We start from the raw sequence: 27,699 nt of genomic DNA, 5'->3' as shown, positions 1-27,699 counted from the left end.
GGGTGGGGCGGGGCGCGCGCCGCGGGAGCGAGCCTGGCCGCCCGCCTGGCGGTGGAGACTGTCGCCCCGCGCCGAGGTAGGAGTCTGCGGGGAAGGGACCTGGGTCGGGGACCGGGAGGAGACGAATGCTGAACGTCTGCTGGAAACCTGCAGGAGAGAGGGGTAGTCAGCGAGGCCGAATCTACGAGGGCAGGCAGGACCTCGACCGTACGCGGATCCTCCTCCTTATATCTGCGGTACCTCCCGAACCTGCTTCTGTCTGCGCCGGCAGCGGGGACCGCATCTATGCGGGCACCCCTCCATCTGCATCCTTTTCCCAACTCAGGTCTGCGGGACCGCGTTCATACTCGGCGCACCACCCACCTCCGCCCCAGCTCTTGGTGGGAGGCTGTCTGTGCTGAGTGGGCCCAGACGGGTGCACCCACGTGTGGATCTGCGAGGAGCGCTCCTCCCACACGACCCTCCCCTGAATCTTCCTTCGAGAGCTGGGGTGGGGGACGGGGGATGAATGGGACGGATGAGGCTCGTGGCTTTAGCTGCGCAGTCCTCCCTGGCTAGGGCGGGGTGGAAGGGGATGGAGGGGGGCGGTGGAGGCGGACTCTGCGGCTTCTGAGGCCAGAGAGGCACCGAACTGGAGGCTCGGAAGGCGCACACGTGCGCGGGGACCTGTGTGTGGTGTTTGGAGGCGGGTGTGCGTGTGTCACGTGGACACTGGAGTGTGCTTTTGTGTGTGTGTGTGGGGGGGTGCATTACAGGGATAGAGTGGTGTGTGAGGGCAGATCACACGAACATTGGCATCCGCCTGCCCTGGAGGGGTGTGTGTGGGTCTTGAGGGTCCAGGGGTGTGTAGAGAAAGTTATGTCCCAGGTCACAGGACTGCACCTCAGTGGGGGCACAGGGGGTTGCATATCTGCCAAGTGGGCCCAGGAGTGCAGCAGGAGCACACAGCTTGTGTCCTTGAGGATCCCAGGGAGGATGCACTGGCTTCCCCCACAGCACTTACTCCTTCGTTCAGCACATACAGATTGAGCACCCACTGTGTGCCAGATTGTTTCTTAGGCCCACAGACTCTGGTGACACCTACCTCCTCCTTGGTCTCTCACCCTCAATCCTCACAGTGGGCAGAGGTATCATTTTAAACCTCATTGGACCAATCATTCCCCTGCTTAACATCCTCCTCTGGCTTTTGAGGCCCTTCTGGTTTTTGTCTAACCCTCCCAACCCTCCAACCCCAAGCCAATCCTTGATTCCCAGCCAGGTAACGGCTCTCTGTCATGCACAGTGTGAACTTCCATCCTCTCCCCCTCTGAAATCCTAACTCAGTGGTCATGAAAGCCCTTAAATGCCACCTCTTCCAGGAAGCCATCCCTGAGGCCAGACACAGTGAATGACACGGCTTTCTCATCCAGGTGTAACTCTGATCACCATCAGGTACCTCTCACATGCTGAACACCCCAGTATAGCCCCACTGGCCTTGCTGTTCCTCAGACAGAGTGAGTACTGTTCTACTTCACAGCCTGTGTAGTTGCTGGTTCCTCTGCCTGAAATGCCTTTCCCAGATGTCCACACTGCTTGTTCCCTTACTTCCTTCAGATTCTGCTTCTGCTCAAGTGATGCATCAGAAAGGCCTTCCCTGATCACACTGTAAATAGTGCCCCCATCTCCTCATTCCTGATCCCCCTTGCACAATTGTATTTTTCTCCATAGCAGGTACCACTTGACATATCTGTTAATTTCAGGCTTTCTTGTTTGTTTCTTCTCGCCCCAGTAGAAATTAAACTGCATGAAAGCAGGGATTTTATCTTTTTGGTTCACTGCTTTATTCCCTAGAACTCAGCACATATGGCAGGAGTATTTGTTGCATGAATGAATGACTCTGGATTTGCATCCTAGGAGTCCGTGTTCCTGGCTGCTCCCCAGCCTGTGAGCCCCCAGTCTGAAGCTAGGTCTCCTGCCCTCTGTCCCCCAGACTGCAAGTTCCTACTCGGGGAGAACTGGGACCATATTTACATAATAGAGATATTCCCTCTAGTAAATGCTGTGGAGGATGGGATTGGGTGCCGTCAGGATGTGAACCTAGAGGTGGGGAGACCTGTGTGGGCGAAGCAGCCGGGAAAGAAAGTGGAGGCCTGAATCTGGACTTTTAGAGAGAATCAACTTGGTGACCTTCCCCAGCACTGGGGAGATCCGGGAGGGCTCCCAGGGGAGATGTCTGAGCTGTCCTCTGGCAACAAAGGAGAGGGAGGTGTGTTCCTGGCAGAAGGCACAGCTTGTACAAAGGCCTGGCAGCAGAACCCAGTCTGCAGTTCAGGAAGCTGCCAGTAGTGTGAGGCGGCCAGAGAGGAGAGTTACGTGCGGGGTGGGGGAGCAAGGAGGGCTGCTGGGTTTCTGGCCTGGGAGAACTGGGAGGATGGGGGTGCCCTCTCTGAGGTGGGAACGGAGAAGAAATAGCAGACTTGGGGGACATGCTGACTTAAATCAGGGCCCTGTTGAGTCTGAGCTGTCCAGTAACATGGAGGGGAGGAAACAGCTGGCTGGAAAGAGTTGAACTGGAGGCACAGACCGGGTGTGAAGATGAGGAGGTGCACAGGTAGAGGGTGAGGCCTGGAGACCATCAGCCAAGGTGCACTGAGGATGCGCTGAGGATTGCCGTGCAGAATCGGGCAAAGCCCACCTTGGTGCTTGGGACCTCACTGGGGTGGTGAAAGGGGGTGTCTTCGAAGCAGGGACATACTCAAGCATGACTTGGCAGCAGACTCCCAGGCCTCCCTGGAGGGGAATGAGTCATCCTGGGCAGAGGCGGGAGACGCCAAGGGAGCCCGTTGCCTGGGCCATCCAAACACTTGTCAGGAGCATAAACATGGCTCAGCAATGTCAGGGCCACCTTCTGTGTCAGGCCCGGGGGGCTAGACCACCTCCTTACAGCTATTCCTCTGACTAGTCCTCTGCCAGTCAGGGCTGTGTCCTCTCTGTCTGGATCACAGCTGGTCCCCTGCTCAACCTGGCTCTGAGGTTCACAGCAGCCTTCCAAAACTCAGAATGAGACCTAACTTGTTCCCGAAGTCATCCCAGACAGGGCTGCTTGAACCAGCTGTGATGAGGGCAGGATCGACCTGCTCTGTCCTGCTCTGAGTCTTCTCTGAGGGACCCAGGTGGATGGGACACATCCTAAGGAGAAGACTTAGCAGGATCTGAAGCCAGAGTCTGCATCCTTTGGGAATAGCCAGATACCTGGGGTGGAGGACCTAGCCTGGGGGGAGGAGCCTGACAGGGATATGTGCCAGGCCTTCCGAGAGCCAGCGGGCAGGCAGATGTGGGCTTGTACTTTGTACTTTAAGGCTCTTGCTCGGTGGCTTCCTGACACCGACACATCGACACATCTCAGTCCCATATTGCTCGGACACAAACTGCTTCATTATCCACAATTTTATCCGTTCCTTTTATAGCCCTGGGAGTTGGCAGAATGGTGGTCATCTATCTGATCCACATATGAGGAAACTGAGGCTCCAAGAGTCTCAGTGGCGTAGGACAACACAGCCCAGCCTGTGAGGACAGGTTTGGGGTAGCTTTTCCCGGTGAGGGAAAGCCTGAGTCTGACCATTCTCAGCTGCAGGACTGGCTGGACCCTGGGAGGCTCCCTATGCCCAGAGGAGTCCTTGCCCTGCCCTGGGCCTGGGTCCCAGCCTCTCAATTCTTCTCTTTGCCCATGTGGCCCCTAGTTATCTGCCAAATCAGTTTCTACAAAGCGTCTGGGGCCTAAGCTTGAGGAGGGCCTTGAGAGACCCCCCCAGAAAGGCCTGGGGCCTGCCCAAGACACAGCCCAGCCCAGCAGGCAGCCACAGGCTGGTGAACAGGTGACGGTGTTAGAAGTTCAAGCCTGACCCGTGTTCAGGTTTCCATGGCCCCCATAGTGCACGTGATCACACTTGTACACCCATAGAGACCACAGGGATAGATTTCTGTCTCCATTGCAGACACCTGCCTATGTGTGGAACCCCCCACCCCTACACACAGATACACGCTGTCACCCCAGGCCCACAGCCCTGCTTGGACACATGCTCTCATGTGTAGACACATGCTCTCACATGCCCAGCCTCAGGCGCCAGGCCCTGTCTCCTGGACACAGGCAGGAACCTGGGGCCTCCCGGGCCTCCTGCACAGACGTGCTTAGTCACCTGAATTTGATCCAGGCGGGAGGGAGGGTGGAAGGCCTGACGTCAGCCCTCACAGCCGCCTTGTGCCGCCCGCGCATCCATCTGGGCCACAGCGTGTGCCAGGCAGTCACAACAACAGCAGCACAACAACTCACTTTTACGGGGCTTCCTTCACGGCAGGCCCAGTTCTGAGACCTGCATGGGCATTCACTCCTTTACTCCTCACGGCCACCAGTGCAGGGAGCTGAGGCTGCTAGTAGCCCCGTTCTGCAGGTGAGGAACACCCGGGCACGTGGCGCAGTCGCCTGCAGTCGCCTGCCTACGGTGCAGAGCCTAAACCAGGAAACAGAGCCACGGGCTGAAGCAGGAAGGCTCCGCCCTGACTGGCTGTGTGACCCCAAGTCCATCCCTGCCCCTTGCTGGGCCTCTTCCCACCTCTGAGAAAAGGGGAAGAAAGATAAAGGATGATGGCCTCTGGTTGTGGTAACAGCCTCAGGAAAATCATGCAAAATTTATGAGTTTAGGCATCAGATTTTATGAGTTACCCTCTGTGGGTGGTGGCTGTCCTTTGGTGCCTGCCTTTGGAGCTCCAGAGGACAGGAGCTCCTAACACTGATTCATTTCCTACTGTGGGCTGGGGACTTAGGTTTTTTGGGTCCCTTCTCTGAGGCTGTTTTCCCATTTGTCTAATGGGGACAGGGCTGTAATGATCACTATGGCAACCACTCATTTATTCAACAAATACTTATCAAACTCCTACTCCGTGCCAGGCACTGCTGCAGACACTAATGATCTTAGGGAGACAAGGCAGACAAGAGCCCTACTGTGTGGAGTTTATGTTCTGGTGGGAGAAAAAGGGCCTGCAGAGTGAGGGGGACAGGCACCAGCAGGCTGAGCCACCAACAGGGAGGTGCGGGATGGGTGGGCCAGACTGGGAGGGCGCTCTTCAGCTTCGGCTTCCTCCTTCCTGCAAGGGGCCTGATTCCCAAAGCCTCTCTGATACTTTAACCTCATTCACTGCCCCCTTTCATCTGCTCCAGGAAGGCCTCTCCGAAGTTCCAACGCTCCGCCTTCCTCATGTCCTCCAGGGAGGCCTCCTTGATGCTCTAGCCTCACCAACACCCCCCAACCCCCCCCACCCCCACCCCCACACATACTCTAGGTGCAGCTTCCCGTCTTTTCCTGTTACCAGTCTGGATTCCCTTCCCCCTTCCTTTCCGCATGTCAACATCAGCTCCACCACTCCCAGGCTTTCACTCATTCAACACTGTGTACCAGGCACGGGGGTCTGGAATGCACCCGCACCCATGAGCCATCTCCAAGCCTTGCTGTGGCCCTAGGGAACCTGCGAAGGGAAGGTCTCACCTCCATGGGGAGGCTGAGGCTGAGACTTAGGAAGGAGCCTGGCCAGGGCCCCACAGTAGCTAGGCAGGTGGGACTGGAACCCAGCCCAAGCTCCTCTGTGGCCAGTGGGCTCCAGTGAGCCCTGCCTCCTTGACATCTGTCAAAGCAAGGTGATAGGGGAATGGAGGAGGGGTGAAACAGAGACCTGTGTTCTCCAAGTGGCTACACGGCGGACAGAGGAAGTTACCACCACACAGGAAGGGCAGAGAGTCAGGGGTCCACTCACTTCCTATTTTTGAGAAGATGTCTAATTTGGCCCAGGAAGGAGCTGGGGCCAGTGCTTGGCCTGAGGAAGAAATGGGTCCCAGCCTGAGTGTCAGCCTTCAGCTTGGGGTCAGGGTCAGCCCAGGAGTGTGGTCAAAGGTGAGGGCCAGGGCTGGAGGTTGGAGGTTGATTCAGGGTTCAAGTTCTTGGCCCCTGGCCTGGTTTGGGGCTCAGACTGCAATAGGGCCAGGGAGGGTGTAAGGCCAGGCCAGGGGGAGCATCTCAGCCTGAACAGATATGGCAAACATTTTGGCCACACAAATAAACTGGAAGGAAAAATAAGGAATGACATTTTAGTACAGTGAAGTCTCTCTTGACAGCTACCAGAGCAGAGGAAATGAGAGAGGCTGGAGCCCATGGCAGTCTTCCTGGAAGCAGTGAGGGGGGTTTGGGGACTAGAATATCACAGAGGCCTCCCTGGAGGAGGTGGATGGGCCTGGAGCATCAGGGAGGCTTCTGCATCATCAGAGCCCTGCTCAGCTTCCAGGCAGCAGCGTTGGAATGCTCAACTGTTGGTGGCTGGGGCTGGTGAGTCGCTGGGCTGTCTGCTGGACGCCGGCCTGAGCTGACCCTAGACTCTGTTTCTCCCAAGCTGCTGGGCCTCCCATGTTCTGCCCGTCTATCTGTTCTGACTCCAGAGCATCAGATTCTCCTTGCTCCCTTGTGAAGCCAGCAAGGCAGGCATGACTGTGTCTGTTTTACAGATGGGAATACTGAGGTCTAGAGGGCTAGTGTGTAGCAGAGCCAGATAAGTTCCTAGAAATCCTTCAGTGAGTAGGGACAGGCCCAAGTTTGGATCCTGGCAACCCAGGCAGAGGGAATAGGCAGGGCAAAAGCATGGACGTACGACCCATAGGGTTGTGGCTGCAACGGGAAAAGGTGCCTAGAAATTGGACCTCCTTGCTCCATGGCCAGAACTGATGAAGCCTTTTCTGCCCTCGTTTCTCAGATTCCCAGTAAGACTGCACAGAAGACCCCTTGACTGTGGCAATGGAGGGGGGCTCAGCGGTGTGCTGCCAGGACCCTCGGGCAGAGTTGGTGGAACGAGTGGCAGCCATCGATGTGACCCACTTGGAGGAGGCAGATGGCGGCCCAGAGCCCAACAGAAATTGTGTGGAACCCCCGCCACGGGCCAGGGCTGCCTCCATGATCCCCGGCAGTGCTTCAAGACTCCCCCTAGCCCGGCCCAGCCTCTCAACTAGGAAGTTATCCCTCCAGGAGCGACCAGCAGGAAGCTGCCTGGAGGCCCAGGCTGAGCCTTACACCACAGGGCCTGTCAGCCACATCTCCCCACGGGCCTGGCGGAGGCCCACCATCGAGTCCCACCACGTGGCCATCTCGGACGCAGAGGTTGGTGGGGTAGAGCTAGGGGGTGCTCATGAGTTTTTTAGTAGTCCTCAGTGAAGACCTGTTCAGTTCCTATCCCTGCCACACAGCTGTCCAGCTTTTGATTTGCATACCCTCAGAGTTGAGGAGCTCACTACCTCACAATAAGTCCTCTTCCCACCCAGGGGAGCTCCAGCTGAGCCAACCTCTATATCTTGTAAGTCCCACCATTTCCATCCCCACCCAGATCAGACTTCGAAAATAAACCCTTCCCTTGTCCCCCAAGAAGAGATTTGAAGACAGACATAGTGTCCTCCCACCTCAAGACTTCCCCAGCTTGAACCCCCACCTCTAATCCTGCCTCCTCAACTCTGCTCTGACTCAGAAGCTGCCAGCATGCTTCCAACCTCTGGGCTCCCACAGGCTCTCTCCTAGCCACTCAGGTCTGAAAGGGAACCTGAATACAGAGCCATCTACAGCCTTCAGAGGCTGTGCTTTTTATGCCTGAGCCAGGGCTCTGGTCTTTTATCCCTCTTCTCAGCCTTCTTGTCCATGCAGTATAGACCTCACATTCAGCTGCTTCTGGAAATCCTTGCATGGGTTTCTTACACATTTGGGTCTCCCAGACCCCAGGATCCAGGCAGAAATTAGTGCATTTTTTCTTGGCTCCCCATTCATGAGGCTTCTTGTCACTTTCAGTGGTATTGGCACCGCCAAGTTTTCCCATTCCAACTTGAAAAGTTGATGAAATCTGGAGCCTGGGAGTGAGTGGCCTGGGGCTGGGATTGATCTCTGAACAGGCTCCCGAGGTGGGAGCAATGCTGCCTCGGATCAAGCTTTACCTGATGCTTCCTCTTTCCCCCCCTAGGACTGTGTGCAGTTGAACCAATACAAGCTGCAGAGTGAGATTGGCAAGGTACAACTGGGGTAGGCCAGGAGCTGTGGGAACTTCATTTGGGGCTCTGCGAAGGCAGCCTGTCAGGACCCTCTGCTTGGTGCATTCCCTTCTCTGGGGATGTGAGGCAGAGGCAGGAAGGCTCAGGCAGTTTTGTCTTCTGTAGGAAATAGTGGTATGGGTGGAGCAGATGGGAGATGAGTCCTGATTCCTGACTCCCCAAAGTTGTTGTTTTTATTGATTTTTTTTAGAGAGAGAGGGAGAGAGAGAAACATTGATCTGCTGCCTCCTGCACATCCCCTGATGGGGATGGAACCCACAACCTGGGCATGTGCCCTGACTGGGAATTGAACTGGTGACCTCTCAGTGCATGGGATGATGCTCAGTCCGCTGAGCCACACTGGCCAGGGCTTCCCAGAGTTTTTGATGGAAGACAAGGAGGGACTGGGGGAGGCACGGAGCTGCATTGAGCCAGGCAGGGGCAGTTACCAAGGCACAGGAGCCCTCTCTGTCTGCCTGAAATGTATGCCCATTGGTGGCAGAGGTGGAGATAGGATGTGGCAGGGTTGGCCAGAGCTCTCCAGGCTCCCCTTTGCCTGAACTAGCCCCAGGGGAGGTTGCTCTGTCCAGGCGGCGCTGACCTGTGCCTATTTGCAGGGCGCCTACGGCGTGGTGAGGCTGGCCTACAACGAAAGTGAAGACAGGCACTATGTGAGTCGGGATTGGAGGGAGGTGTTGCCCAACCCGGGCCCTAGAAAACTGCGGGGTGGGCAGAATCTGTGCTGGGAAGACAGAGGACAACACTGCCTCCTAAGGGAGTGAACTCCCTGTCTCTAGGGGTATGCAAAGGAAGTGAGCTTCTTGACCCTGGGAATATGCAATCAGAGGCTGATACCTCTGAGGGGAGAGCTCCAAAAGGCTTTTTGGAGAATAGGGGTAAGGCCTAGACTCAGATGTGGCTACCTCTTCACCCCGCGTAGCCACACCCTTAGTGCGGGTGGCAGGTGCCCAGTGTACCCTTCTAGACTCAGTCCACATTTATTATTATGTTTTTTTATCCTCACCCAAGGATATTTTTCCATTTTTTGTTCAGATAGAGTGGGAGGGAAGGAGAGGAAGAGAGAGAGAGAAACATCGACGTGAAAGGGACACATTGAGTGGCTGCCACCCGCACGACCCAACCAGGGCCGGGGACAAACCTCAACCGAGGTACATGCCCTTAGCAGGGACCGAACCCGGGTCTCTCTGGACCGCAGGCCGACACTCCAACCGCTGAGCCAAACCGGCCAGGGCACTCGGTCCACATATAACCAGCCTGTTCTACCCCCTGGTGGCTGCACATGAGTGACATTTCTGCCCCTCCCTCCTCAGGCAATGAAAGTTCTTTCCAAAAAGAAGTTATTGAAGCAGTATGGCTTTCCACGTATGTATCTATCAGGGCCTTGGGGGGCCCTAGCTGGGGGGCAGAGGATGAGGAGGCCTCAGTCCCTAGCTAGTTTTTGTTAGGACTGGGCGTGGAGGGGACAGCATGAACAAAGGCCTAATGGTGGGCATGTGCTTGGTGGGTTGGGGACAAACCACGGTCTTGCCAGATTTTTGCTTGAGGCTGGTTGCGGGGCCGTGCTGAGACCCAGACTCCTGCAACAGGGCTTGCCTCCCCTTCCTGGCCACAGGTCGCCCTCCCCCGAGAGGGTCCCAGGCTGCCCAGGGAGGACCAGCTAAGCAGCTGCTGCCCCTGGAACGGGTGTACCAGGAGATCGCCATCCTGAAGAAGCTGGACCACGTGAATGTGGTCAAGCTGATCGAGGTAGGAGGTGGTGGTGAGCGGGTGGGTACCTGTGCTCGAGTCCTGTAGAGCACAGACCCAGGGATCCTGCCGAGAGCGGCTGTGGCTGAGGCCTCCAAGGACACAGCCCGCTTGGGGCAGGGACTGCAGAGAGGCGTCAGGAGTCAGTTCAGGCTGGTCTGGGATGTTCTCAGGGTCTCAGTGAAGGTGAGCGTCGGTGATTCCCGAGGCCTCATGTTTCAGTGCCTACACAGTTCCTGCTCCATTCTCCAGGGTAGCTGCAAAGTATACGGGGTCCTGGGGCTGGTGAGGACATGGAGGCTTGGGATTCTCACCCCATGCCTCCTCAAGCCCTACCACCATGTCTGCTCCCTCTGACCAGGTCCTGGATGACCCAGCTGAGGACAATCTCTATTTGGGTGAGTGACCCAGCTCATTCCCAAAGCAGCTTACCTGGGGTTGGTCCAAGGGGCTCCTTGGGAATACACATGACCTTCAGTGGGGGCAAGGAGGAAATACACATTCTCCAGCCCTGGATTCCCTTGCCCAGCCCTGCTGAACCAGGCTCAGAATACCAATTAGAGTCAACAGATATTTCCAAGTTCCCATTTTGCTGATCAGAGAAACAATGGGTCAGGTAGATACAGGAAGCAGGCTACATGATGTGGGTTCCCAGACCCTGTCTAATAGCTCTGTGCCTCAGTTTCCTCACCTGTAAAATGGGGATAATAATGGTATCTACCTCATAGGGTTGATGTGAAGAGTGAATGAGTCATTATATGCAAGACATATTAGCTATTAATGCTAATGTTGTTGTTAAATTAAGTTCCTGGGGCCTGACTCGTGGCTGGGCTTTCGAGGCCCTCAGGAAGAGGGGCAGGAGGAATGCACACTGGCTTACAGATTAGAGACCGAGGCTTTAGTCTCCACTCCCTCTCCTACCTGCCAATCTACTGTGACCTTTAGGAAAATTTCTGCCCCTTCTGAGCCTCAGTTATCCCACCCTCGCCCTGTAAAAAGGGTCAGCTGAATCAGATGAGGCAGGTCCATAGTAGATCCCACTCTTACCCATTTACCTCCTCTGATACCCTGTCCTGTCCCTCCCTCAAGTATGCCTGGCTGCCCACACCCTCTCCACCCTCCGGAACAGCGAGGAACCTTGGCATCACCTGCTCTGCCAGCCTGGCGGCACCTTACCTTCTTTTCTTTTCTTTTCTTTCAGTGTTTGACCTCCTGAGAAAGGGGTGAGTTCCCCATTCCAATCAGGCAGGTCAAGGCTCATCCAGGCCTTCCTTTCCCTTCCTGTGTCCCTAGTCCTAGAGTCAGCTACTCTAGGAGAAAGCAGAGGCCCAGGCCCTGCCCTTGGGAAGCTCTGGTCTGGGGGGATGTGAGAGACCAAGAGGATGATTCTTTGAAGGAGGTCATTGAGGATGGAATAGTCAGGGAGGCCTCTGGAAGAAGGGGTGGGGTTTTTTTTTGTTTGTTTGTTTGTTTTTGGTACATGCCCCTGGCGGGAACTGAACCTAAGACTCTCTGGTCTGCAGGCTGACGCTCCAACCGCTGAGCCAAACCAGCCAGGGCTGGGGTGGGGATGGAGGGGTTTAAACCAGGCCTTGAAAAACTGGAAAGAAGATTTTGATGGAAGAGGGAGAAGAAAGGAATGTTTATCAAGCAAAGTGTAGAGAAGGGACTCAACTCTTACCTATATTCAAATTGCAAAGAGTTCTTTCAGCTTTACAAGTTTGAGAGTCGGATGGGTGGGACTCCATTCACTCCCATTTACAAGAGGGGAAGCTGAGGTTCAGAGCGGGTAAGTGGCTTGCCCAACATCACACAGCAAGTCACTGATGAAACCCAGGGTTGTAACTCATGTCTGCCTCATTTCTTATTTGGCCCTCTCAGGATATTTACAAAGCAGCAGACATGGAATAGTGGGCATGGGCCTGAGTGGAGTGGAGGCCCTAATTGCTGAGGCCTTGAATATAGGCTATAGCTTGTCTCTGCTGGGGGACTTCCTAAAGACGTATTTGTGGAGGAGGCGGGCAGTGGTGTCCCTTTAAGGCTCTGGCTTTCAATTTTTTTTAAATTTACTGATTTGAGAGAGAGAGAGATCGATCTGTCGTTCCACTTATTTATGCATTCATTGGTTGATTCTTGTATGTGCCCTAACCGGGGATTGAACCTGCAACCTTGGTGTATTGGGACGATGCTCTAACCAACGGAGCTACTCGCCCAGGGCCTTTCAGATGTTTTTGACCTCCATTCAAAGTGAGAAATATAAGTTTCACATTGCAATTTATATCTGTAACTGAAATCAAAGTTTTACGGAACAGCATACCTCCTTATTACGAATGATATGCTCTGATATATTTACTTCGTTAGGAAAAAGAAGCAGTGTCAGGGTTCAGCTTGGGCTAGTCACACACTAAGTTGATTTCATGACCCGGTGTTGGGTCTGGACCTAGTTTGAGAAACATTGCTCTAAATGGCATCTTTGCAACTGTTTGATTATAGATAATCAAGTACTTCGAAGAAGGAATATGAAGCCAATCAGAAATTAAGATAAAGCTAATTTGAAAGTATAATGATTATAAAGGGATATTTGTGTCTATATGTATTTTTAAATTTTTATCACATATGGGAGGAAAAAGCTAATATCTTGGGTTCCGGGGACCCATTTGAGCATAGAGGGCTCCTGGGAGGTCCCAAGTGGCCTGAAGATCCCAGTCCCTGTTCCCCTTCACCTGCTCTCTGCCTTTACTCAACCTCCTTCAGCTGAACACCCCCTCCCCTCCCTTCACAGGCCGGTCATGGAGGTGCCCTGCGACAAGCCCTTCCCCGAGGAACAAGCTCGCCTCTACCTGAGGGACATCATCCTGGGCCTTGAGTACTGTGAGTGAAGGGCTGCCTGCATGCTGTCTGGGGCGGGGACAGAAGAGGGGGACACCAGAGGGGGCGGAGCCCAGGCTGAGACGGCTCTGAGTAGTTGTCAGCCAGCGCCGATCTGCCAATCAGCTTCCGGTGGGGGCGGGGTCGTGGACACGGGGCGGGGCCTAAACCGGGGGGGGGGGGGGGCTGGGAAAGGCGAAGGTGGTGCCAGACTTCCTCTGGCTTGCATCAGGTCCTTCACCAAGCCTGGTCACCAAGTCATACTGTGCCTTGGGTGTTCTATCTATATCTCTCCTCAGCTGAGTTCTTAGCCACTCTTAGCCTCTCTACAGGACTTCAAGAGATGTGGGAAGGAAGAGATTTATGTCCAGCCGCTCCAGAGTCTGCTGTGGCTTGGAGCCTGTGGGTGGTGGTGGTGTGGGTTTACTGTAAGGAGAGCTCAGGAGGGAGGATGTTAGCTTAGCCTCTATCTCCCGAACTCCCTTATTCACTCATTATTCATTCATTTATGAGTACCCATTAAGTGAGCTGGGGGCAGGGAGGTGACAAGGACTCAGATGTGACCTCAGGGATTTCACAGCCTAGTAGGAGGGACAGGAATCTAAGCAGGCAGATGATACAGTGTAGTGCCTGCCAAAGTTGGGGAGGCACTGGGGCTGTCAGAGCACTGAGGGCCAAGGAAGTCTTCCCAGAGGATGGCACTTGTGACCAGGGTCCTGAAGGATGGATAAGAGTTCATTGGCCAGGCTTGAGGGATGGATGGGAGCAAGCACAGCAGGCAGAGAACTGCATGGGCAGCAGCACAGAGGGGACTGGGCATGGGCTCTTTGAGAATGGGGAGAAGTTCAGTCTGGTTGAGGCGTGAAGGCTGGGAATGGCCTCCCCAGAGGACTTTCATGACTTTGTTCCGCGTGTTGTGGGTTCCCGAGGGCTTTGAGTAGCGGAGAGGTGTGATAGGATTTGCATCTTAGAAAGCTGTCCAGCAGCTGTGTGGTGACTGGATAAAGGGTGAGAGGCGGCCAACTGATAGGGAGGAGGCTGTTTCTGCAGCCAAGTGACAGATGGTGAGGCCTGGATTAGGACAGTGGCAGTGGGGAGGGGACAGGAAGGAGATGGGGTGGACAGCACGGGTCCTGGGGAGGGCTCCCGGACCCCTAGGCTTCTGGCCTGGTTTGGGGAGCAGAGCGGGGTCCATCTCTCTAAAATCATAGCTTGATTTGTCAGGAGCATATTCTTGCCCTGGGGAACAGGATGAGGGCCCAGCCAAGGTGACGGGAACCATATAGAAAAACTTAAGCACAGAGACAGTGGAAGCCTTGGCAGAAAGTCCATAGCAAGGGCCTTGAGGTATAGGAAGGGGGCATTTTACCCTGGGTGTGGTCAATGGTGGGCACCACCCTGTACCAACTCAGCCTCCACCCCCTTCCTGTCCTGGGACTTTCTTCTCAGTTGAGGGTCTATCTCTCATACTCTATCCCGCCACCCCCCCCCCCCACACACACACCAAAAACAAAAACCAACAACAAAAGTAAAAACACCAAATTAATCCCATCTGACTTCTGGGTAAAGCCTCATCAATACCCAGCTAATCAAGGTGAAGGGCTTCCTGGTGGATTGGTGAGCACTAGGGGCTGGACCGGCAGGTGAACAGAGGCACCAAATGCTGAGGCCCTGCCTCGTGATTCTGGTCCTTTGAAAGGAGAATTGAGGCAGCCCAGGAAGGCTCTGGCCCGAGAGTCCAGGCCTGATTCTCATGGATGGGGCAAGTGCAGGGGTGCAGGGATGCAGGCACGAGAAGCAGCCGGATCTGGAATATACCTTAGAGGCTGGGTCCATAGGACTTGCTGACGAACTGGATATGGGGTCTGAGGGAGAGACCTGAGCAATGGGTAATATGCTATTATCTGAAAGGAAAACTAGAAGAGGAGCAGGTGTTCTCTATTTTGTTTGTTTGGTGGTGGCAGCGGTGGTGGGGATTACCAACAGAGAAATCAAGTTCTGAATTGGATGTGTTTTTGAGAAAGATTGAGATGTCTACTGGATATCCTTGTAGAGTTTGGGGGGCAGGGGAGGCCAGGATTTGAGATGACCATGCTTTCCATGGTCAAATGCACAGCCCACCGAGACTCTGCTCTGAGAGGTGCGTGTCAAATCCCTGAGTGCATCTGGCACACATGCAATCACTGTAGGATCCCTGGTTTTGTTGTTGTTATATTACACTCATTCCCTTGGCCCCCAGCCTTCCTCTCCCGTCTCCTGCTTCCCTTTCTGTCTTTCCTCCTCTCCAACATCCTGGGATCTGTTGGTCCAGGGGAAAGTATATGCTGAGAGGGGAGCTTATGGTGGATGGCAGCGGGGTGGGGTCGGCGCCTTCCCCCAGCCTGAGCTGCCTGTCTCTTCCCAGCAGTGCTGAGCCCAGGAAGCAGCGTGAGTTCCCAGCCTGCTAGAGGAGGCCAGCCTTACCCAGCCACGTGCATCCCAGCAGTCCCGAGGCCTGGGATGCCCTCCTCTCTGAATCTCCCTCAGCCCAGAGTCCTTAGGAATGAGGCAGTACTTCTGCAGGACACCCTCCAATCCTGCCCTAAGTCCAAGGAGCAGGAGCATCTCTGACCAGGCTGTGGGGGGTGGGACTGGGGAATGACTTTGATAGGCTTTGGGCCTATCACATGGGAGAGTCAGAGATGGCCTCTGAACCCCACTCCCCAGTTTCCTCTGGCCTGCCCCGTCAGCACCAGGTACCTTAATTGCTATGGAGAGATCGCTGGACTTAGAGTGCAAAGGCCCCTAAGAGTCCAGTCCCGGCTCTGCAGCTGACCGCTGGTCTGGCCTCAGTGCCTTCACTGCAGAGCGGAGCAGAGGGCCCTGAAGTCTCTCCTGAGGTCTTCCAGAGAGGAGTGTGTGTGGGCTCCTTCTCCCCCGAAGTTGGAGACAGGCTTTGCCGGCGGGGGCTCCCGGCAGCGGCCCGGCCAGCACTCCAGCTGCCTCTCTCCACAGTGCACTGCCAGAAGATAATCCACAGGGACATCAAGCCGTCCAACCTGCTCCTCGGGGACGACGGCCACGTGAAGATCGCCGACTTCGGCGTCAGCAACCAGTTTGAGGGGAACGATGCTCAGCTGTCCAGCACGGCCGGCACCCCAGCATTCATGGCCCCCGAGGCCATTTCTGATTCTGGCCAGAGCTTCAGTGGGAAGGTGGCTCCCGGGCCTGGGCTGGGGTTCAGGGGAAGGGGCGGGGTAGCTTTTAGCAAGGCCTCATTTCCAACCTGAGGATGCCAGGGTCCTTGTGCTGCGGGGAACACTGTCCCCTCCTTCATGTTTAGCTCTTCCTAGAGTCTGACAAACTCCCCAGCTTTGGCCTCCTCTCATGTTCCAGCAAAATGTCCCCAAGTGTCCCCTGCCTGCTGCTCTGTGCTGAGTTCTGGCCCGGGCTGTGGCACAGACAGAGCCAGGCAGCCCAGCTCTCTGCCCTCTGGAGATGGAAAAGGGCAGGAGAGCCCATGTGTGGGAGTCGGAGGCTCCCCTCAGACTTCTTGGACATGTGAGATTTGAACTAGGCTTTGAAGAATGGGGAGGACTGGAGGAGGAGGTGGAGCCCAGAGAACATAAGAGAACTTGGGGGCACAGGGTTGGGGCACGGTGGGGCCTGGGCAGCGCTAAGGCCTGGAAGTTGGGGCTTTCTCTAAGTGAGAGGAGTGAGCACAGCTTTCTCACCTTGAGTTTAGTTCACTTGTCACATCTCTGGTGTCCTGTAGTGCGGGAGGGCTCCTTGGCTTCTCTCTCTCTCTCTCTTTTTTTTTATTCCTTACCCGAGGAAATTTTTGCATTTATCTTCAGAGTGGGAGGGAGAAAGGGGGGAAGAGAGAGAGAGAAACATTGATGTGAGAGAGACACATCAAGTGGCTGCCACCCACACGACCCCAGCTGGGCCGGGGTCAAACTGCTGCCGAGGTACGTGCCCTTAGTGGGAACTGAACCTGGGTCTCTCAGGTCCGTGGGCCGACGCTCTAACTGCTGAGCCAAACCGGCCAGGGCGGGGCTTTTCTCTCTCTCCTGACCTTGACATTTTGAAGAGAACAGGCCTGTGACTTTGTAGAATGATGTCAATTTGCATTTGTCTGGTGTTCCTGGATTGGATTCAGATGAGGCATCTGTGGCAAGAATATGTAGGTAGAGATTTGAGAATCACTCACACAAGAGAGAAAGCAGATACCAGGAGAGGAGGCAGAGGGTTGCTTCCAGAAGGGAAAATACAGAGAGAGCACATGTTAGAATCGGAGTGTGGGGGAGCCGGGAGGAGTAGTGGAGGGGGCCAAGGACGAGGGCTGTGGCAAGCGCAGGGACTGTTTCTGGGGTCAGAAAGGTGTATGGTGGCTTCTCCGGTAGCTCGTTAGGACGATGGGTGATGAGCTGGTTTAGCGAGTATAAGTTCAATACAAACCATCGTTTCTGGAGTGTATCTATATGATACATGAAGCAATGTACATGAAGGAAGTTTTGCACCTATTGAGTTGAAAGTGTATCACCCTGGCCTGTTTGGCTCAGCGGTTCAAGTGTCAGCCCATGGACCAATGAGTCATGGGTTCGATTCCGGTCAAGGGCACGTACCTCAGTTGCGATTCATCCCCGGCCCTGGTTCGGTTGTGCGGGAGGCAGCAGTTCGATGTGTCCCTCTCATCGGTGTTTCTTTCTCCCTCTCTCTCCCTCCCTCCCACTCTATCTGAGGAAAAATGGAAAAATATCCTCGGGTGAGGATAAACAAAAAAGAAAGAAAGAAAGTGTATCTAGTTTGGGCCTGTTCCAAGGAAAACTTGGAATTCCTGATGGGCGGGGCCAGTTCCGGTCATGCCTGCGGCCAGCGCTCTGCACAGAGCAGCGTGAGCAAGGGCCTGGGGGTGTTTGTTGAATAAACACATGGCTGAGGAAAGAGGTTCCCGGCACACCTTCTCCCACGGCCCACGGGGACTGGCTAGGCTAGGGGTGCTGGTTCATTTTGGCGGACTGATATGCGCTGTTTTCTTTCTAGGCCTTGGACGTGTGGGCCACTGGGGTCACGCTGTACTGCTTTGTCTATGGGAAGGTGAGTGCTGGGTGGGCGGGCACCATGTGCCGGGCCAGCTGGGCCAGATGGAGGACAGGAGCAGGCCCTTCCTTTGTGTCCTAAAGTAAAGTGATATTTGCCAGCGTGCACTGGACTCCGAGAGACCAAGGGAAGAGAGCCTTTTTCTGTTTTTTATCTTGTTGTCTTGGGAGGGCATTTGTGTGAAGGCGTCCAGGGACAGCAGACAGCCCAAGGGTAGATCTAGATGGTGGAGTCGCCACCTCTCCAGCTAGAGTGCTCCCTGTCCTGTGTCCCTTGGTGCCATTCATTCATTTACACTCATTCATTCATTTAGCAAGTTGTTTGACTCCTGCTCTGGGTCAGGCTGGGCCTTGGGGACACCCAACACTGACTTGGCCGAGATCCCTGTCCCCAGATGCTCCCACTCTAGTGACCGCACGGAGGGGCAGGAGGGAACTTCAGTGAGCATGTTCCCAAATCCCAGGCCCTAGGAGTGGGCCTTTCTGCAGGTGGAAGTTATGCCGGTGGCTACACCCAGTCTCATGGTTTCCTCAGTGACAATTGTTCAGTCAGTGTTTGTTGAGCACCTACTGGGTGCCAGGCCCTGAGCAAGTGAAACGAGTTGCCTCCCCACTAATGGAGTCCCAGAGCTGCCCCCACCCCCAGAGAGATGGGGCCGGTCTCCAGCACGAGTTACGGCCCTGGGCCCACATCCTTCCTCTGTGTCTTCACCCGCAGTGCCCATTCATTGATGATTACATCCTGGCCCTGCACAGGAAGATCAAGAACGAGGACGTGGTATTTCCTGAGGAGTGAGTTATCCCCCAGCGGGGCTCCTGCCCACCCCCAGGGAGGCATGTCTTTAGCAAAGCTTTGCCCTTTGAAGGCCCACCCCCACCTGCAGATCTGGAGGTGGGGGTGCTGGTCCCTGCCAGGGGCTGTGGATCGGGGTCTCTGAGACACCTGGTGGGATGGATCTCATTGTGCAGATGGAGTTCTGAGGCTGGGAGCGGGCGGGGGTGACCCATGTCACACATTTGCACTGCTGCTTCACCGAGGGCTTCCACAGGGGCCATAGCACCACCCCCATGCAGACCCTGGCCCCGGGGGAACCTCCCTCTCCCCCACACATGGCGGGTGGGGGCTGCAAGATGCCAGTGTGTTGCCGCATTTCACAGATGGAAACGCGGAGTCTCTGGAGGAGTCATCAGTGGGCCTGGGGTTTGAAGCCAGTCCCTCCTCCCTCCCTCCCTTCCTTCCTGACTGAGGTCTCTGAGCCCAGAGGGACTGTGCAGAGAGGACTTCCTGCTCATCCACAGTTCTGATAATGATGTTGGCTACCATGGCTCCTCAGTGTTCAGGGCCCTTCTGCCATCTGCTCAAAGTGCCCAAGGCAGGTCACAGACTGACCTGGGAGTTGAGCTCAGTGACTTCTGTTCCCCTGTGCCCACTTCCTGTCCAGGCCCCAAGCCCTCCCGAGTCCACCTCTGACATGTCTTGGCTGTGTGGCCACCTGTGTGCCTGCCTAGTTCGGGCCTCAGCCTGTCCAGCCACCGCCTCTCTCCTCCCTGCTGGCAGCCTCCATCCAGCCCAGCCCCACAGCCAGGCCAGGTGGGTCCTGATAAAGCACAATGAGGATCATCCTGTCTTCAGCTTGAAGTCTTTGAGAGGCTTGCCCAAGCCCACAGGAAGAGGCCACGCCCTGGCCCTGGCATTCTGGCCTCTGGATTCCACCCCCACGTTGCCTCCTTGCCCTGCAGCACTGGCCAGCTGGCTGCCGACCCTTCCTGCCAGTGCCTGTCTCCTGGGCCCCTCCGCCCGCCGTACCCTGCCAGGGCCAGCTTTCTCCCCAGCCCTGGGGTTTTCAGAGGGATTCAGTAACTAGGACAGCAGAGGGTACCAAGGCCAGCAGTCCCAAGAGTGGGTTCCTTCTCTGCAGGCTTGGAGGGACAGGCTCCCCGAGAATGTTGGTAGCAAAGAAGCCTGGAGTTTGGGCAGAGCTGGGCCAGGCTGATGTGGAGCTGAGTCCCCCTCCCCCGAGTCTCTCCCCTGCCCTCCCTCTTCCGGGCAGCCATGGCCTAACCCGCTCACCTCTGTGGTCTTGGTCTCCTCTGACATGAAAACCTTTCCTGGCCACCTCCCAGGTGGAGGCGGGGATAAGATGTTGAGTGACTGTACAGGTGTCCTGGTGTCCCATAAAGTGACTCTCCGCATTGTCCTCACCATCTCTGGTACCCCTGGAACTCTGTGTTGGTGGCCTCTGCCTCCTGAGGGAGACTCGGGAAAAAAAGACATCTATACACTTGTTCTGAAACTTTCTCCTTCTCCCCTGGCACCCTGGGGGTGTCCTGCCTGCTCTCTGAGAAATGAGGGTCGGGTGTGTCTCTGTCCTGGGGTGCTAATCGGGGAACCCCAGAGCAAGGCAGGGAAGGAGAGGTGAGAAGGAAAGTCTCCTCCCTAACCATCTCTCCCTCATCTCTTTCTTTCCTCTCTTTAGGCCAAAGGTCAGCGAGGAACTAAAGGACCTAATCCTGAAGATGCTAGACAAGAATCCCGAAAGGAGAATTGGGGTGCCAGACATCAAGGTGGGGGAACCCTAGGTCTTGGGCTGGGACATAGCGAACAGGTCTCAGTTTCTCCTCGTGGAGGGCCCTACCCCAGGACACATGTGCACTGGGTTTGAGTTTGGGGTTTGTGGACTTGGGGCTCCCCGAAGGCTGTTGCTGGTGGAATGCCCATGGTGCTTTGCTGACTGGGTATCTGTCTGCCTGTGGCCCTGACCCCTCCCTGCCCTCCCAACTCCACAGTTGCACCCGTGGGTGACCAAGAATGGGGAAGAGCCCCTTCCCTCGGAGGAGGAGCACTGCAGCGTGGTGGAGGTGACCGAGGAGGAGGTGAAGAACTCGGTCAAGCTCATCCCCAGCTGGACCACGGTGGTAAGAGGGTGAGGGGCAGAAGGCTTCCTTGTCCTGGGAGGGCCTGGGGCAGCGTGGCCATTGCCTGAGACCAGCTCTGTGCTGGGCCCTGTGGGGGTTTAGGCGGCCGCCTGGTCAGCCAGCCTCGACACTAGGCCACCGAGGCCACGGTTCTGCTGGAGGCCCGCGGGAAAGAGGCCCCATTGTTCGCCTTGTGGTGGGGAGACGAGGAGGCTTGGTGAGGAGGGTGAATGATTTAAAGAAGCAGACTGCGCTTGCCGAGTGCCAACGTTCACGTGACTGGAAGAAGCATTTCCTTCCCTCCTCCCTCCTTCCGTTTTCCCTCCCTCCCTTCCTAACGTGTACTGAATGTCACAGTACCATTTTCCAGGGAATGTCCTAGGCGCCAAGGCCTAGGAGGCCTGTGAGTTAGAGAGGCAGCCCCAGGGCCCCGTCAGTGAGGCACCACCTGTGAGCGCCCTTCATTCTCCTCTCCCATTGAATCTCCTCGTCTTCCTCTGCACGTCCTCCATGTTCACAGTTGAAGTTACTAAGGTAGCCCCTGACGGCCATTTGGGGGTGTGGGACACAGAGCCAGGGCCTGCCCTTCACAGGCATCGCAGTGAGCCAAGGCGAGCACAAGGCCAGGAGGGAGCCGGGCTGTGGGTGGGTAGGTCAGGCCCGCTGGGTGCAGCCCCCTAGGCCAGCTGGCTGAAGGCCTGTGCTCTGCAGAGCTCCAGGGCTCTGTGAGTCCTGGGGCCAGTCAGCTCCCACAGGGTCCCTGCGGCCACTTTCCTGGCCTCAGCCTCTCCCCTCCCCTAAGGCACTGGAACAACCTCCCAGGTCGCCTTCACCTTCACCTTCGCCCTCAGCCTGGGTGGTCCTGGTGACCTGACCATGTCACTTCTCAGTTCAGACCCTGCGCTCTCGGGCTCCCATGGCACTTACAGTAAGAGCCACAGCCCTGACAGCCTTGCGAGACGCTGCGCAGCCTGTGCACCCCCAGAGCCCCGGTGACCTCGTTTCCTCTGCTCCCGCCATTTGCTCGGCTCCAGTCACGTGCAATATAAGCTGCTGCCTGCAGAGTCTAGGACCTTTGAACTTCTCCCTCCGATGCTCCTGCCCAGCCATCCACGGGGCTCGCTTCCTTACTTCTGCAGGCCTTGACTCCAAGGCCACCTGCTCAGTGAGACGTGAGCCTTTCCTGGTGCCTTACCTAAAATGCCAGCCTCCTCTCTGGCCTACCTTATCCCATCCTTGTTTTCTTTCTTTCTCCTTAGCCCTTACCACTGACAACCATATATTGACTGACTTGTCTTATTTATCACCTGTTCCACCAACTAGAATATAAGCTCCATGAGGGCAAGAATTTTTGCCTCAGCATTTATCACCTGTGCCTGGAATAGGGTCTGGCATATGGCAAGCGCTCAATGACTAGCTGTTGATTAATTGATTGATTGATTGATTGATTGATTGAATAAACAAGTGAATGTACCCCTGATGCTATGCATATGCGTGAGAGTTTGTGTGTATGTGGGCAGGGGCACAGAACTGTCCTTGTTGCAGGAGGGGGGACAAAGTCAAAGAGCCAAGGTGCAGCGGCCCCTCCTGGCATGTCCCCCAGGCCACTGCTCAGCTTCCTCCGTGCTGCCCAGTACAGCCTCTCCTCCGTTCCATCCGTCCCGCCTCAGCTGGGCATTTTCCCTGCTGTCAGGTTAAAGCCCCGCTTTCAACCTCGAATGCCAGACCCCTCACAGAGTCCCCCCCGGCCTCTTAGCACCCCAGGCACCAGTTGCACTGGGTTCCTCCTCCCAATTCCCGGAATTCACCCTCAACCATCACCCTCTGTACCCTCCTCATTTCCTGGCTGGCATACTCTTCTTCTCTCTGCCGATTGAAAGGGAGTCTCAGCAGGGCCCACCTCGCAGCTGCCACCCAGGGAGTCAGAGCAGCGGCTGCCAGTGTGTTTGGGAGCCTGGGGGCCTATGTTCGTCATGCTGACTGACATGTCCTCCCTAGATCCTGGTGAAGTCTATGCTGAGAAAGCGTTCCTTTGGGAACCCGTTTGAGCCCCAAGCACGGAAGGAAGAGCGATCCATGTCTGTTCCAGGAAACTTACTGTTGTAAGTATTGGTGGGCTGAGACCTGCAGGACACTCCTGGGGTGGGGCGGGTGGGTGGCACATTCCCCCACTCTCACTGTCATCGGGCTGTGCAGGCTGAGCCAGGAGCCTGGGGACAGGGCTGGGTGTCAGTGCAGAGCCCGTCTGTACCTCCTTCTTTAGCCCCATGGTAGAGGTTTGCAGCTGAGCATCCTGTCTGCTCCTCATAGAAGATGCTTGGCTGGAGGGAGGGCGCTTCTGCTGACTTCCCAGCGAGGGAAGCGCTAACTGCTTTCCTGAGCGACCCATGCTACCTCCAGCCATTGCTGAGGCCGTGTGCCTAGTCAGCGCTTTGTAAATGCTTGTCCAGCAAGTAAGCATGGACTAGCCAGCTGCCTGGGCCAGGGAAGAGGAACCCTCCTTTGCTGAAGGCTCCCTGCTGTGAACCAGGCATGTGTGTGTTCACCACCTGCTAGAAGAAATCAGAAAAGCACTTCCCCAAAACTCCGAGAGCCTCATCTTCAGCTTATCCATCTTCTCCCATGAAAACAAAAGTCAGTTTGGGATGCTAACAAGGTCTGCTGGAGTTTGTGCACAGACCTGCAGACAGAAAGCCATGGGAGGGTCCTGGACTCGCATGTTGCCCTGGGAAGTCAGCTGCCTCTCTCTGGCCTGTGAGGGGAGCTGCAGGGAGAGGGAGGTTTGTCTCCAGCCTGCTGTGTGGAGCAGGCGTGCTCCCCAGAGAGGGAGCGCGGACATGGTCCAGGTGCCTCGGCCTCTCAGGAAAGGACTTTCATTGGTTCTGTGAGAGGCTGCCCTCTTGTCAGTGGGCTCTTTAGAAGTGCTGGGTCCCATCATCATGGACAAGCTAGTCTCTGCTCCCTGCCAGAGGTTGTGCCCCTCAAGGATGTCCATATACCGACCTCTTGCCCTCCTCTTTTTTTTTTTAATCCTCACCCGAGGACATTTTTGCATTTATCTTCAGATAGAGCAGGAGGGAGAGATGGAGGGAAGAGAGAGAGAGAAACATCGATGTGAAAGGGACACATCGAGTGGTTGCCAGCCACACGACCCCAACCAGGGCCGGGGACAAACTGCAACCAAGGTACATGCCCTTAGCGGGAACCGAACCCGGGACTCTCTGGTCCGCGGGCCGACGCTCTAACCACTGAGCAAAACCAGCCAGGGCTCTTACCCTCCTCTTAACAAACTTTCTGGTAAATGAAGTGTGAGGGTTGGGGCCTGGGAGAGGCCTTGATGTCACTGAACTTCTCGTTCCCTTATCTATTCAGTAAGTTGGCCAGAGCTGGGGGAGGGGCTTCCCTGGGCTCCTCTAGGTTTGCAGGCCTCCATGCTGGAATTGGGCGTAGTGTAAGGGATCATATATTTAGCATCCAAATGGAGCCACTTCTGAGAGTGGAAGATGGAAGCTATCACTAACTATGCCAGGACTACATTCAGAGCCAAAACCATGATGAGCAAACCTGGACATCTGGTCACAATAGCTCAGTGCCTGTGACTCAGCACCCCCTAGTTGTGGGACAGGCCAGTCACAGGCTAAAGACACACCCAGCACCCACCTAGTCTACACCTGGCACTGGGCAGGACTGCAAGTGAGAAAGGCAATCGTCATCCTTTTATAGACATGTTAATGGGGAGACAGGCCAGTTTCCTTGTATTAAGTATTGGGCTTAACACTTTCCACCTGTAAAATGCTGTAGCCCTGTCCGGTTTGGCTCAGCGGTTAGAGCATCGGTCTGCGGTCCAGAGAGACCCGGGTTCGGTTCCCGCTAAAGACACGTACCTCGGTTGCAGTTTGTCCCTGGCCCTGGTTGGTTGTGCGAGTGGCAGCCACTTGATGTGTCCCTTTCACGTCGATGTTTCTCTCTCTCTCTCTCTCTCTGTCTCCCACTTTATCTGAACAAAAAATGGAAAAATGCCCTGGCCGGTTTGGCTCAGCGGTTAGAGCGTCAGCCTGCGGTCCTGAGAGACCCGGGTTCGGTTCCCGCTAAGGGCGCGTACCTCGGCTGCAGTTTGTCCCCGGCCCTGGTCGGTTGTGCGGGTGGCAGCCACTCGATGTGTCCCTTTCACATCGATGTTTCTCTCTCTCTCTTTGTTCTTCTCTCCCTCCCATTCTACCTGAACAAAAAATGGAAAAATGTCCTCTGGTGAGGATAAAAAAAAAAAAAGGAAAAATGTACTCGGGTGAGGATAAAACAAAAAAATAATAAAATGCTCTAATTCCGTGACTCAAGTTTAATTTTGAAAAACAGGCTTTACGTCATAAGAGTCCCAAATTTGTTCTTGATTGACTCTGTTTTGTTGTTGTTGTTGTTGTTGTTTTTAATGCTTTGTGATAATTCTTGAAACTGTACAGTAGAGTTAAATGGGATTGATCCTTTTTTAAAATATCAAAACCTGTTCATTGGTCATTTTAAAAAGAAAGGTCTTAGGAGGAAAATCGGATACTAGAATCTGTTGAACGTGTGACATCACCCCAAGACTGACAAGTAGACTCTACCCTGTGCACAGGACAAGGAAACTACAAAATCAAAGGCCCTGTGCTCAGGACCGTGGGGGCGGATCTAGGCCAGCATGGAAGGCCTGTGAGGATGCAGGGAAGTCAGCTGTGTCAGATCATGGGAGGCCTCAGAAGCCTGCCTGGCAAGTCTAGATTTCATCTCTGGGCAGTAGGGAGCCATGGAGAGTTGTAAGCCAAGATTTGGGGGAGGGAGACTGGGAAGGAGCCATGATGCAGGGTAGCGAGCTTGGGGAAGTGGATGGGGGTGGTGGTTTGAGAGCTGGTAGGTATAAATATGTATGAAAGTGTCTTCCTGCGTGGAAATTCTGACCCCTGCGGTCCCTCTGCTCCTTGTATCCCCTGGACAGGAAAGACGGGTGTGGTGAAGGTGTCAAGAGCCCGGAGCTCCCCGGTGTCCAAGAAGATGAGGCTGCGTCCTGAGCCCCTGCATGCGCCCAGGGCCACCCAGCAGCACGCTCATCCTGCGCCTCCGAAGGCCCATTGCACTCATGCTGACAGCCGCCCCTGCGGGCAGGGGGCTGGAGACCGGGGACCCTCTCCTGGCTCCCCATCCCCTTTCATGCTGCATGACCTCTGCGCGTGTCCAGAGACAGGATTAGAATGTGTGTCATCTGGGGTTTGGTGGGCAGAGTTCCCTCAAGGCCTTTCTCCTCGTCCTGGCTCTCCCTGGTGGCACCTGTGCTGTGGGGAAGGGAGGTACTCGTGGTGCCTTAGAAACCCCACTTGGCTCGTCGGCAAGGCTCAGAGACAGGAGGCAAGAAACCAAGATGGCAAGTGGAAGCCTGGCTTACCACCACTGCAGAGACCTCCCGCTGGGGCTGGACTGGCCGGGCTCAGCTGCCTCGTGCACATGGAGGGGTGTACCCTGTCCACCTCAGGGGGTGCTGCCAGAGCTCATGTTTGCTGAGGACACTGGTATGGAGTCTCTGAGTCCTGGATGGGTGTTCCGGGGCCTCACTGGGGCAGGGGCCAGTATTGGAGAATTCAGATTCATGTTTTGTTGTCTTTTATTTTTGTTTTTAACATGTGGGAAGAGGGTACAAAGACCTGATTGGACATATCAAATGACCTCTCTAAAACTTTGGGCGGTTCCTAGCGCAACCCACCGTTATTTGCAGCCAGGTGAGCTGAACTGACCTTGCTGGATTGTGTTCCACACTCCGCACTCCCCAGAGAGCGGGCTGAATTAAAGCGCTAGCAGAGACCTGAACCAGGAGCACATCTTCCCCGCCCACACCACTCCCTCCCTTTGTGGCTTCTTGAGCCCTGGCTGCAGAAGAGACGCCAGGGGCCGACATTGACCAAGGACCCTGGACTCACAGGGCTGTGGCCTTGCAGATGCTGATGTAACTGGAATCCAATCTCCAATCCTACACTGGCCTCTCCATCTGGCCCCAGAAGCTACCCTCACATTCCTACGATGAAGGACGAACTGCCCAGGCTGGAGGCCACCCTAGATTTGAAGCCTTGGTGGGTGCGCGTACTGGCAGGCTGCCGTGGAGGGCTGGGCCTTCCGCCACTGCCTCACCCCCAGGACAGTCGCCATTCAGCCTGCCCAGAGCTGGAGCCCTGGAGTGTGTGTGCACTTGGCCAGGCTGGAGCAGACATCATCTTCTCTCTGGGATCACTTGATGGCTTTGTGTCACTGACCACATGCTCAGGAGATTGGCCCCCAAAGGAAAGGAAAGCAGAACTCAGATACCTCCCCTGAAAACGTGGGCCAGACAAGGGACTGCAGTTGCTGGCATGGGTTTCATATCGCAGGAGGACTTGTGTTGAGAAGGAGAGGGAGGCTGGGCTGGAGGAGTGCCCGCGTCCTGTGCATCTCTGTGCCTGTGGGTGTCCGTTGCGCCTCCGCGCTCATACGCATGTGCACGCCCATCTGCACAGCACACTCGCATGTCTTACACTAGCACATGCATCTGTAATATAGTTTCTATGTCTATTTAAGGCTCTGAGCAGAATGTGGCCCATTGTCGATGGGTCCACATTTCTCCCTGGCTCATCTCTACTGAGGCATTGTAACCCAGGGCTTAAAAAAATAATTCAGTACTGTTTTTAAGAACACTTTTATAGAGTTCACGGTAGGCCAGTCACAGATCTGAAAGTTTGTGTGTTTTGTTTTGTTTTGTTTAGCATCTCTGCACTGGGGCCTGGTGGGTGGGGTTTCAAGGGGAGACATTCTTTGAGCAAAGCTCAAAGGTGAGCCTGGCTTCATTCCCCAGGTTGCCGCTGGATGAGGTGCTTACCCCTCACTGAGGGTTTTGGTCGGCATCATTGTGTTTGAATGTAGCACAAGTGATGAACAGACTCCATAAGAGTGTTTTAAAAATTAACTTCTCAGGAAGTGAGTTAAAAACAA

General features: G+C 55.3%; 1 protein-coding gene across 2 annotated transcripts; it reads left to right on the top strand.

The window, feature by feature from the left end:
- CAMKK1 (calcium/calmodulin dependent protein kinase kinase 1) lies at positions 1 to 27,689 on the top strand. Of its 2 annotated transcripts, none has more exons than XM_036269028.1 (16): positions 1 to 76; positions 6,772 to 7,172; positions 8,017 to 8,064; positions 8,701 to 8,754; positions 9,415 to 9,466; positions 9,717 to 9,850; positions 10,212 to 10,248; positions 11,052 to 11,073; positions 12,633 to 12,721; positions 15,713 to 15,912; positions 17,744 to 17,797; positions 18,518 to 18,591; positions 20,277 to 20,364; positions 20,587 to 20,715; positions 22,714 to 22,817; positions 25,685 to 27,689. In XM_036269028.1, the coding sequence occupies exons 2-16, from the start codon at positions 6,813 to 6,815 to the stop codon at positions 25,755 to 25,757; spliced, it is 1,518 nt and encodes a 505-aa protein (XP_036124921.1). In that variant the 5' UTR covers positions 1 to 76; positions 6,772 to 6,812; the 3' UTR covers positions 25,758 to 27,689. The 2 variants fall into 2 exon arrangements, with proteins under 2 accessions (XP_036124921.1, XP_036124922.1); XM_036269029.1 differs by lacking the exon at positions 1 to 76 and adding an exon at positions 1,296 to 1,493.
- The last annotated feature ends 10 nt before the right edge of the window (positions 27,690 to 27,699 follow it).

This window comes from Molossus molossus, unplaced genomic scaffold (genome assembly GCF_014108415.1).
Source record: "Molossus molossus isolate mMolMol1 unplaced genomic scaffold, mMolMol1.p scaffold_m16_p_19, whole genome shotgun sequence".
NCBI lineage: Eukaryota > Metazoa > Chordata > Mammalia > Chiroptera > Molossidae > Molossus > Molossus molossus.
This window is presented reverse-complemented; position numbering and strand designations above follow the sequence as displayed.

Coding starts and splice junctions, on each gene's coding strand:
- CAMKK1 (XM_036269028.1), top strand. CDS start 6,813: ATGGAGGGGGGCTCAGCGGTGTGCTGCCAGGACCCTCGGGCAGAGTTG. Junction 12,722..15,712: donor CATCCTGGGCCTTGAGTACT/GTGAGTGAAGGG, acceptor CTCTCTCCACAG/TGCACTGCCAGAAGATAATC. Junction 20,716..22,713: donor TCCCCAGCTGGACCACGGTG/GTAAGAGGGTGA, acceptor TGTCCTCCCTAG/ATCCTGGTGAAGTCTATGCT.